Source organism: Homarus americanus, unplaced genomic scaffold (assembly GCF_018991925.1).
Source record: "Homarus americanus isolate GMGI-L3 unplaced genomic scaffold, GMGI_Hamer_2.0 scaffold4896, whole genome shotgun sequence".
NCBI classification, from domain to species: domain Eukaryota; kingdom Metazoa; phylum Arthropoda; class Malacostraca; order Decapoda; family Nephropidae; genus Homarus; species Homarus americanus.
Window position 1 is genome coordinate 883,788 of NW_024749657.1, and position 12,500 is coordinate 896,287.

General features: G+C 37.4%; 1 protein-coding gene across 13 annotated transcripts in view; it reads right to left on the reverse strand.

Moving 5' to 3' along the window:
- LOC121853648 (transmembrane protein KIAA1109 homolog) overlaps nucleotides 1-12,500 on the reverse strand; it is a 139,472-nt gene that overhangs the window by 102,447 nt on the left and 24,525 nt on the right. For all 13 annotated transcript variants that reach the window (XM_042347953.1, XM_042347952.1, XM_042347950.1 and 10 more), the window contains exons 15-21: nucleotides 10,776-10,959; nucleotides 10,525-10,653; nucleotides 9,606-9,815; nucleotides 8,489-8,686; nucleotides 6,432-6,551; nucleotides 2,796-3,038; nucleotides 1,731-2,044 (exon numbers count right to left, since the gene is read on the reverse strand). In XM_042347953.1, coding sequence (XP_042203887.1) covers nucleotides 1,731-2,044; nucleotides 2,796-3,038; nucleotides 6,432-6,551; nucleotides 8,489-8,686; nucleotides 9,606-9,815; nucleotides 10,525-10,653; nucleotides 10,776-10,959 — 1,398 coding nt within the window. The remainder of the gene's footprint in view (nucleotides 1-1,730; nucleotides 2,045-2,795; nucleotides 3,039-6,431; nucleotides 6,552-8,488; nucleotides 8,687-9,605; nucleotides 9,816-10,524; nucleotides 10,654-10,775; nucleotides 10,960-12,500) is intronic.

Genomic DNA, 12,500 nt, shown 5'->3' on the forward strand with positions numbered 1-12,500 from the left:
ATAGGCTAAAATACCTTACAACGTGCTTTCAGTAGTCTATGTTGAAGTTCTTAGCACAGGCTAACTTATCATATCATATACAGTATCACACTTCTCATTGATCTACAAAAAATACCGGTATTAAAAACCTTTTCGATATTTCACACTTAATATAATACCCGGTAATCTACTTCAACCTCCTATTGTTTACAACGACGCATGATGCATCACGCACCACCAGCTGTATCAGCTAGACGGTACAAGTGTTTTTCGAATCGTTTCCAGTTAAAAAACTGTTACATCACATGTATATTTTACCTTAACTGTGCCTGAATGAATATATTCTCAGAAATAAATAGTAGTTTTGCTGAAACGTGATGTATTTTAATGTAAAATAGGATAAAATACATGACGAAAACAAAAGATTTTACCTAACCTTCCGATGTTCAAGAGAAGTTACTCGTTTTTTTAATAGTTTTTGGTTAAAATATTGTTATATTACAATGGTATTCTATTCATACTGTGCTTGATATAATGCATTCACGGAAATGTAATATTTTTGCTGAAATGACGTACGTATTACAATACAGTGGAAAGTGGGATCAAATCGTGACGAAAACAATGACTTTCGCTTTCTTTCGTTCAAAAGATGTTACCGTAATCGCTTTTCGAATGGTTTAGTTAAAAACTGTTGTATTACAATAATATTCCCTCCTAATTGACTTGAATAAATACTTGAATGGAAATATACAATACTTTTGTTGAAACTACCCGCGTTTCAGTGTAAAGTGTCGTAATAATAAATGGTAAACAATTTGCCTTCGGCACCTGTGTTTCATGCACGGCGAGCCTCAGTTTATAGGACGTAGAGCGTTTTTAGTGAAGGTTTTGTTGTTCCATTACCCTCAAAAACGTGGGTCGAACTATAAACGAGGAATATCGTAAATTAACGATTTCTTGGGCAAAAAATCAGGGTCGACCTATAAACGAGGGGGGATTATAGACGAGTATATACGGTATGTCTGTCATGTACTAACTCAAGTCCCTTTACAATTAAAAACTTGATCCAATCTCTTGCTTCTCAGGGTGTACAGTAGCTTTAAGAACATGGTCACAAACACATTATAATACACTTTTGCATCAAACACTGTACAAATTTTCTTTAGTTCTTAATTATAGTAATGGGCTTAATATCTGATGTTATTTAAAAAATTTGACTTGATTACAAAAATTAGCACAATACATTTTATAACGGATTATTTTCTTTCTGATTTAATTAAAGAAAGTTTACTGAGACAAAGATTTAGGTAATAAGCACAGATCTAGTAGAGTAATTTCCAGGTGACAATAATATTACAATGATGATGCCTTAACCTTGATAAGAATAAAATTCTTACTAAATACTATTTACTTGAATCATTAACACAAGAGTAAATCAACCTTTTTCACTGTCACCTTAAACACAAAGTACAGTATGCCTAAGTTAACATCTCCACCTAGCATGCTTGCCATCAAACCCTACTTATTGTCTATACTCTGCCTTTCCCCACTCTACCTTGATCTGTACTATCATCCATCTTCTTTACCACTCAGTCATCCACCGTATGTTCTATAGCTCAATTAATATCACCAGTGTAAATATAAAATGAACACATTTGACACCATTACTCGAGGGAGTGACATTTAGACCCAGTCACTGCAGGGATCCAACACTAACATATGGGCCCAATAACCTGCTCTACAGTACATACTTATGCTGTATGAGCTGCATGTCATGGTGGAGAACATCCATGCTGGTGGCAGCATCCACATACACGGGACCAAGAGTAAGAGCTGCTGCCTCCAGCCACACATCATCCGTGTACACATCTGCTAGACCTAGACCGCCCACACCGCTCGTGGATGTACCACACATGGATGCTGCCTCGCCTCGGCCACCCCCCTCTTTGTGCCCATCCTGAGCACAGATGTAGTTTCGGGCACTGATGTTCTGAATGTGAGCAGTAATACCAGACCTTGTGTGCTGGCCATGCAGATTACAAGTTGCCACTCTCATTGGGTAAATCTGGAAACAGAGTAACGTCAAAAAGACTTTAAAATTATTTAATGCTAATTATTACGACAGTAACCTTCCAGGCTAAAACTTAATTATTCTAATTCAAATTAGATAAACAAATATCATTAACATGGAAAAAAGAGAAGTGGAAGTGTACCGGTATGGGGTATCAGATGGAGGGCAGATGAGGGTGTGTCACGGTGGTATGGGCATACTGAGAAAATGAAGAGTAATTGAGAGGTAAAAAAAAATTTAAAAAAATTTGAATATGAAAGGAGAGAGAGACAGTGGAACCCCAATAAGGAGGTAAAGTGAGGTACTCACAAGTGGAGGATAACATCCACTGAGGAAACAGCAGTTAATAGGTTTCTTCAGGTGGTTATGAGTGGTTTATAGGGCTGGTAATGGGTGAATGTTGGGCTGTGTGAAGCAACAAGGTTGTTTTGTTATGGAAGGGAATGCCACAGAATGCATGTGACAGCTGGTAGAGGAGTGACACCACATGGTCATGAAGGGAGAGTCTGTGTTGGTCTTAATTCTGATCAGCTCCTCCAGCTACACACAGTTGAGAAACTGAAATAAAATTAGCCAATTTCCCATGGATGGCTGAAACCAAGACCAAACACAGACTCTCCTTCGACTCTACTGTTACCCATTATTGCTGTAACACCATTCAATGCCATGCTCTCTCAGGTAGGTAATAAATATTCCTTTATCTTACGTGTCTAACCTCCCAGTAATATATATTGGCACAACTCACCTCAACATTAAGGATAGCACCGCTCTCCACAAGGTTAAGTGAGAGGCCATCAATGGAGGCTCGCACCATCTTGTACTTGATGACATCAGTGGTGGGACAAAAGTGCTCAGCTGTGGTGTGGATGCACTGTGGCTGTGGTGTTCTATGGTAACAGAACATGTGTGGGCGTGGGTGACGTAGACAGTTTTCCATGTCCTCAACAGTGAACAAAAATGCTTCCAATGCTGTAATTATGTTTTGTAACTGTGAATAGAAGAAATACAAAAGTTGTTACATCATAGGGCACATGTAATAATTTGTCTAATCACAAGGACATACCAGTACATAATAAAACTGAAACTTAATTCTTACCGTATATCACGGCCTATAAGGCGGCGGGGTGCATAAGACGCCCCCCCCAAATTTCCATTTAAAAAGTAGCTTTTGAGCTCTATTTGCTGTATAAGACCAGTACCCCAAATGTGACACTTACCCACTGACTCAGTAGTCCTTTACCAACCATCCTTGATTTTTTAAAATAAGGCCAATTCACTTCAAGTAATGTCATCAAATTATACCCGCTGGTGTAGTGTAAACACTAGTGACGTCACTGAAGCGTGTTGGGAGTGTTCCCTCGTCTCGGTGGTGTGACTATTTATACAACATGTGGTTCAACAGCAACCACCGTATTCTAATTGTGGTGTTTCATTAGGATTTGAGTGAAAAAGGTTACCAGTATGTACTTACTACATACATTTATTACACAAATATATATATATATATATATATATATATATATATATATATATATATATATATATATATATATATATATATATATATATATATATATATATATATATATATATATATATATATATATATATATATATATATATATATATATATATATATATGTACAAAAAATGAATGTTCAATGAATTATTTATGGTGCATTAGGGTACTGGTCACTTCTGATGGGCTATAAATAGCCTTCTTTATCTCCCCTACATCTCACCCTGAGCCAGACGGAAGGGTCTTGGTAAATAACATGTTTGCTTATTTTCCATTTACTTTAAATAGATTTACCGAATTATTTGTTTTATTTATTTATTTATAATATACTGTAATATATTAAACACACTGTAATTATTTTCTTTAATTTATAAACTGTTTTGCGACAAAGGAATGTTCTCCAGTAGTGTTTCATTAGGATTTGAGTGAAAAAATATTACGTACTTACACAATTGTTCCTCTTACTTTGACAACACAACATACATACAGTATATTATTTCTCAGTTTTGATCTTTTTTTTTAATTTTTGTATTTATTTATAGTTAGTTACTTAAAATAAGGCCAATTCACTTCAAGTAATGGCATCAAATATTACCAGCTGGTGTAGTGTAAACACTAGTGACGTCACTTGAGCGTCTGTAATTAACCGTCGATAGTTTCAAGAATTAATGCACTCATTTACTGAATATTCTTTGGAAAAAAATAAAATTTAAATCAATTATTTATAGGAGATAAATATTATTATGAGTAAATATACCGATACCGGTATGCATTACTGACCACCTCCACGGCTCCTCACTGGCAAATGGGGGGGGGGCGTGGGGAGGGGTGTGTGATGATAGCTGTGTTTATTATAGGGGTATAAATCTCTTTTACGGTATGTTAGACAGGTTTATAATACATTTTTATTATTTTAATATACCGGTAATCTTAATTTGAATCCAGCTTGCCAAACGTAAGTTTCAGTATAAAATAATTAGTGGTAAGACCTTGTGAGTGGCTTACGATGTTTTCATCACCACTCTTGACACACTAAACCACAATATTTAAGAGGTAAGAATTTTAAACTTGGTGGTTTAGACGACCCCCTAACTTTGGGCAGATTTTTTTAATGTTCAAATTTCGTCTTATAGGCCGTGATATACGGTACCAGTGAGAGAGAGAGAGAAAAATTAATAAACAATGTTGGATGTTAATAAATTATGTTTGTGAACTTAATTTTTATCATTAAATGTTCAACATAACCATAAGCACAGCCAGGATTTATCTGGGGGGTTGGGGGAGGCACACAAAATTTCCAAGTACAATTATCAAAAGGAGTTGGAAAATACACGAGGAAACACTCCTCCATTTTATTGCCCAACAACTTGTATAATTGTAGAGACTTGAAGCCTGCTACAGGCTGTCTACAAGATGAATGATGCATGAACCAGTCACAATTACTGCAGGCTGGTGGTGGGAAACACTCCTGTCGGATAGATATTATGGAAGTATTTCACAGATGTTAATGACATTTGAGTAATTAAAGTATACAGTAAACCCTCGATAACTCAGAATATATGGGGCTCTAGCCATTCCGAGTTATCAAATTTTCCAAGTTATCGAGGCACTTTCCTCCCAGTCTTTTATCCTACCCCAATACTCAACTTTTGGCCAAAATAACCTACCATAGTCAGAAAACTTGCACAAATATTAACACTTACCAGCACTGCAGGAGAAGGATGAGGATAATTAAAGCTTGTGGTGCCATGTGGTAGGTGGGGGGGGGCTCAGTACACAACAGTATATACAGTAAGCACTTACAGCACCAACTTTACCATGAACAACTGAGAGATGTTCACAGAACCAGTGCAAAAGAGAGATGGGAGCCAGAGTTAGCACTCAGAGCATTTATTTTCCAACTCGCAATTTCAGAAATAAATACATAATTTTCCTTCTTTTCTCTTTTACTCTGTCACGTGCACATACAATGTTTCATACAGAAAGTGCAAGAAAAAAAATATCATAAAGGTAGAAACATAAAGGGAATAAACATTTCTTATGTGTGCGGAGTCATCAAATTCCAAGTTATCAAGGGTTTACTCTTCCAATTCTTTCAATTCGTACAACAGCCCGATACATTATCAAATTTATGAAGAAAATATACTTTAAATTGGTGGGAGGGAGAGGGGTAATCTGCATTCCTATAATCAAGATACTTTAGAATATTTCTGAAATGAATTCCAAATCCTACAATTACCTAAATTACTTACCTTGCTCACTAAAACCTACAGTGCAGAGATGTCCATATTCCCATGTCACATCATAACAGAGATGTAAGGACCATCTATACATATCACGCCACAACAAACAACTCATGGTCACAAATATTCTCATGTCAGTTATCAAAACACAAGGTTGGCTGATATAGTAACAAGAGGGAGGTGATGCTATTGTCTTGTGACTGATCTGAGGAGAGTGCAAGTGATGCTGATTGATTGTGACATGTTGACACTGTTGCCCAACTATCTAACCACAATTAGTTTCCCTTGTCAGAAAGTGCTTGTTATGTGCTGTAAAAGTACTTCAATCTTGTGAGTAGTAAGGTAAAGTTTCCTTGCAAATGACTACTTTCAGTTAGGGAGATTCCATGCTGTTCCATGGCTGCAGATGATCCTAAATAATATTCCAACTCCCCATGGGAGTTTTTTTTTTAAAGAAGCCATCCTCACCCTCACGTCCCACTGACCACACCTCTGAACATATTCCTGGTGGACATATGTGGGTTATCACTTTGGTCGTTTGTACATGAATTAATATCTACTTTGAATAATCGTAGGCAGTGATGGAGTGCCACAAACAATGACCGACTAAACAACCAACCTGAGGGGTGGTGAGCTTGCCACTGAGTGTACCAACAGTCAGCTCAACCAACCACGCATACTCCAGAGTCTCTTCATCCAGGGACCGCTCCTCGGAACTGAACATGGCATGACCTCGCATCTGGGGGAGAGGGAAAACATATGTGACCAGTGAACTCATGGAGACCACAGTTCAGCATTTACTTAAATAATTATTATAAACAATTTGTAACCAGCTTCTGATCATGTAATCTAAAGGTTGATTTAAATATTTTAGTTGTCATACACCTGAGTATCTCTTGTTGTCATACATTCAACAATAATGTTCTGAACATTTGTGCGGGGAACCCAGATGATGCAGGAGTTACCTCATAAGAAACATCTTTCCTTTAGGTATCTCCTGCACACACTGTCTCCTATATTTACAGCAGTCAATAATCAAGGTTTAGTCTCATTTTGGAAATTGGTTAAGTTAAGCTGGATTTCTGTAGCTTAGCAATGTTAATCAATATTCAAAATGAGGCACAAACTAATGTGCTCCTGAACCCTTAGATTGCTCCTCATTTTTTCCAGAAACACCAATATAGCTAAAAAAAAAAAATTAGGCCTTATGAAAGTTCTGAAAAAAATTAAGGCTATAGTCTGGTCCAAGTACAGTAAGTCCTCGTACAATGTCGGCCTGCTTAACATTGTTTCGGTACTATGTCACTAATCTTTAGAAACCAAAAATTCGTTTAACGTTCTGATGACTCAGTACAACGTCATTTTGCGTCGTCAAGGACTACCTTCTACGGCGCATCACCCTCTCTCATCTGGCCACGCTACACTCTCTCAGCTTAGCGCAGTCTCAGTGACTCGCCACCCTCCTCCTCTCCCGCCCTCCTCCTCCTCCTCTCCCACCCTCCTCCTCCGCTCCCGCCATACTCCCCCCCCCTCCCGCCATCCTCTGCTTCACTACCCACTACACACTCTCTACCACCTCCGCCCATCAGTGAGTACCAATACAAACTTAGTAGCTGTATATGTTTGCATTATTTTCTATAGAAATGGCAATGATTTTCTGTGGATGTAATGTATTTCATGGGGCAAAAGGAGGCTCAGGAACTTAACTCCCGTATTTTATCTAGTTCTTATGAGGAAAGTTGATCCGCTTAACGTTGTTTCGTATAACGTCGCATTTTTAGGAATGTGACCCCCGACGTTAAGTGAGGACTTACTGTAAATTGATGTACAGTGATTAGGGAAGCCGTTGAGGCAATTCTAGCGGTGATCGCTAAAATATACAAACTAAAAGAAAATAAAAGAATGGAAAATCACTTTACAGACCACAATAATGCCCAATAATCACATAGAAGTAGTTATAAGCACAAAATAATACTCTGAGAAGCACTGAGAAATGTTTATTATACTTATAGCATATTTTTCCCACCTTTAAAATCTTTATTTTACCATTTTATTCACTCTCATACATCATAAGGACTCCAGCACACATTATCAACTATCATACAGGACTGTTCAGGTGGCCTGCACCAGCTTAAGGGTTAAACAAATGTCACACAAGTTCTGCCTCTTTGTAAATCAGTCTGGGAGATACACAACCCCACCAAATAGACAAAACTGAGGGGCATGAGCACTTGAGTCCCTCCTTATTTCAATGCCTGCAATAACTCCAGGGTACTGAAGGTTAAGTAACAAAACTATCAGCCACAGTTGTCCATGGTGTTACTATGATGGGAAGTTTAAGTGATAAGTGTCTCAATGACAATTGTTTTCTTTGGTTATGTTCACACTGGACCACTGCCACAATCCCATCACCAAACACTGGTGTCAGGGTTCATCTCCACATCTTCCTGTGTTAGACTGTAGAAACACCTAAAACAATTACTGTACTGAAGAATTTGTTCATGTTTGCTTGGTTTTGTCATAATGTTGCATTTGCCTATATGTCTTCCTCACTATTATCTATTTTCTGAATTAAATGAAGTATAACTGGAATCTATTTTACTAAGCAACTCAAAACCTTTATGTTTCAGAGCTTTGGTCCTGGTTGGGAAAAACAATAAGAAAATATATTAGCACCTGTAGCCCAGACAACATAAGGAAGCCAGTGCGAAGGTGTTGATGCGCGGGTGGTCTATGGTCGTTGATGTCAGAGGTGGTGAGGATGAGGGGAGACACCACAACTTGCAGCTGTGTCTCTGAGAACCTCTTGTCCATCTCAAACACCAGACGGTCCAAGGCCACAGAAGGGCAAGGTGGGTCATTCTCAGTACAGTCCTAAAAAAGAAAGTTTATTTAAAGGACTTGTCTGACCATACAGGTAAGTGCCCTCTCAAGAACTAAACCAGCACCTTTAGGACTAGATTATCTCTCATATATCAACTCAGGAGGTGCAGGAAATTAGATTCCAAACAATATGAATTTAAAATATTGAAGATTAATCACATCAAGTAACAGAACACCCAATGAAGAAAAATTATTACTGATACTGTAACTATTTGTGTGGCTGCTGCTGGATGAAGCAAGCCTCCATATTCCTTGACTATGAAGGTCATCTCTCTCCAGGATTGTATGACATTCAATCGATCAGAGTGCCATCCTCATATCTGAAGGTTGGCGACCACAGTCCTCCATACTAAACGTTCTCACGTTCTCAGGTTGTTGTTACCAAACCTCCAAGGTTTTGTATCTCTCAGAGGACCCAGTTTTTATTTCATTCATCCATCCCAGTTTCTGCCTTCCCCTGACCCTCCTACCCTCACTTTGCCTATTAATATTGTTATTATCCCCTCATACCTAATTATATGACCAAAGTATCTCATTCTTCTTTTTCTGTACATTTCAAGTATTTCTCTTGATGTTTTTGCTAATCTTAATACTTCTTGACATTACTGTTCCATTAAATTGTTTAAGTATTGCCTTGAACGTAAAATTTAACTAAAGTGAGGATATAGATGTTGGTTGGCACATGGCTGCCATGATAAAAGAATAGTTTTCCTTAACTTGTAAGGTAAACTAACTATTGTCTCATTAAAATTATTTTTTCATAGATTTTCAAGTGTAGCAATCAATTTTTTTAAAAGGAAACAAATTCCTTCTTTTAATTACTTCAAAGTTTAACAACTCTGCCAACAAATAATAAGTCCCCATTGTAAACTTGTTTGCATACCTTCCCTGCAATAAAGACTCCCCTTACCTTAACAAGGTGACCGAGGACATTTCTGATGTCTAAGTAAACAGTGACCCTAAACTGGCGGTACTTGCGACAGTCGAACTCCAGCTTCTTTTCCTCTACCAGACTGTTAGACTTTGACTCTTCCTGCTGACTCAGCTCAGCTGGGTTGTCTTCATCCACATGTATCTGGTTCATGTCTGTGAATTTCTGATCTTCACCAAAGATATTTTCCTAGGAGATAAAATTGTGAGATTCAGAGAGACATCTCTATCACAGTCACTAAGGTGTGGGGGAACTGGCATCATCTTCATTTACAACTGAAGGTCTTTTAAAAAAAAATCTATGGAGGACTCAAAAGAAAGGGATGGCTCAGAGACCCAATGTGGTCCCTTACGCCAACCTGAGGTGTCAGTCAAGAGGTCCTGTGTCATACACCACCAACTGGCTGCAACAGAATTTGTATTTCTTCCACAGTTTGACAGCAAATTTGTGGACAGATCTGAGAAACTTTTATTTATTAATGTCAAATTACTGTACCCATCTTTTCCCAGTGGTAAAGATAAGACCTCCAACACCTGCCTCCTACATCATTTCACAGCACACATAAATATTCTGCTTAATTTAATTTAGCTTTAAAAACAGCACAGGTATAATGCATACTTAACAACTACTGTATATGACCACAATACAATACTGTACAATATAACTAATTTTCAAATCCTTGTCTTACTAAAATCATAAATCTTGGCTTAGGAAATTTTTCTGGAGGTACAGTATGCTGCCACACCTTTTAGAAATTATTTACTGACTACAGTACCTTATTCTCTCTAAATTAATGTATATGAGCCCTTCTCTGATTTTCTGGGAAATCAAACAAAATACGACTACCCAAACTGTATACCAATACTAGTCGAGCAATCGAGTCTTAACGGTACTGTACCTTGAGGTGTATAAACTGACGAAGTACAGATCCATATAGTTTAATCTCTGATGGTTGAGAGATACGCAGGTCAACACTGAAGCAGTCGGGCGTCATGGATGTTGGCTCAAACTGTTCAGGAGTAATGTTCTGGGGGGGGAAAATACGTATCACTTAATAAACATTAAAAATATGCAAGAACTATTCTCAGGTAAAGATTGAGTGGTATAATATAAAGACTGTGACAAGAATATCAACAAAGAAAGCCTTACCTTTATAATCTCCATAGGTGACTTCTTCCTGTGTGGAGCTCTGATGGGAGACAAGAGCAACTCCTCTTTCTCCGGGGTGGACACATTGGCCTGAGGTGAGGGTCCCAGGGGTGGCACTGGATGGTAGGTGTAGCCAATGTTCAGCTGAAGTTCTGGTACCTGCCAGCAGTCCACCCAGCCAGCACTGGAATATCAAATTTCTCCTCTTAAGCCCTTATCTCATGTGTCTCCTCTGGTTACAATTTATTAAACACTGTTCCTTATTCCATTTTATAGAGGACAACTTCAACATGACTTAAAATTGTAATTTCCTATATAAAAAAAATATAAGGCACTTCTAGCCCTTTCAATATGGGGATATGATTTTATTCAGGTCCGAGCCAACCTTGGACACAATGGGTTCAGCAAATAATCTAACTAGAGTATTTTGATCATTACCATGAAGAAAACCTTCTGAGTAGTTGAAAATAGGTATTCATATATAATACAAGATATATCATCTGCACAATGTTTTAACCATGCTAAGACAATTTTGAGTGAAATAATGATCAAGTGAATATTGAAACTAAACCACTTACAGTTTTCTCTCTCTTTAGAAGTATAACTTTTGCATTTAACTAACAAATATGACCATCCTATATTTATGTAAATTCTTCTAGACTCCAAGTGTCTCAGACCACACTGTATGTCACCAAACACCATGATAGTCTTTAAAAACTCCACAGGATGATGACAACTCCATCCATCATCATCATACTGTTCACTTTATTTAAAATCTCATCCAGTGTCTTGTAAGTACAGGTATAAAATTGTTTTTGTATTGTACTGCATGTTCACTATACCCTCACTAATTCAACAAACAAGGGGCTCTGGGTCACTCAAATTACCGAAATATCCAAATTAACCGAATTCAGAATATGTTGACATTATGTGACAAGTTCCGAATTTTTATGTTCATTTTTTGTTCTTTTCTGTTCAGTTTTTGCACCTTATTCAGATTGTTCCAAATATTATTCCTCGTTATTCTAATCAGCACACACACACTCAGTTACCATGCCTTGGCTGCCACATAAAATATTTTATTTATAATTACTGTGCAAACAAATATTTTTTTAAATGTTGTACAAACAGTAATAATAAGGTAAATAATACAGTCACAAATAAATGTAACACACAAAGAGGTGAGGTGATGAGGCACTTACACAGTACTGTACTGTAATGTACACAAATAAACAGCATTACCAAACCATTGTCTTATAACATTTTAATTTCTAATTTCTACTATAAAATTAAATTCTAATCATTCATTTAATGTTTACAGAAATTTTTTTTCTTCAACAACATTTCACTAGAATCAACACTCGTGTATTGTACAGGAAAAACACTAGTGTACAACACACATGCCACACAGGTAGTACACAGGGTGTTGTCAGACGTATGGGCGTCCATGATGCAATAATAGTTTAAGCATGGTTTTATCACAAATTGCATTAATTTTACTCAAAATCTTATCCCACAAATCTACTAAAAACATCTGCTTTAAAGTGCTGAGCACCTCAACTAACACCTTAGGAAGCAGCACCACATAACCTCGCAACTACGCTGGTGACCAGTTCCCACATGGTAGCACCCAAGATTACATGCCACTAAGATACAGGTACACCACCGATTTTCCGGCACCCTTGATTCCAAAGCTTTGCCAGATTATCTGTTTTGCCCAACCAA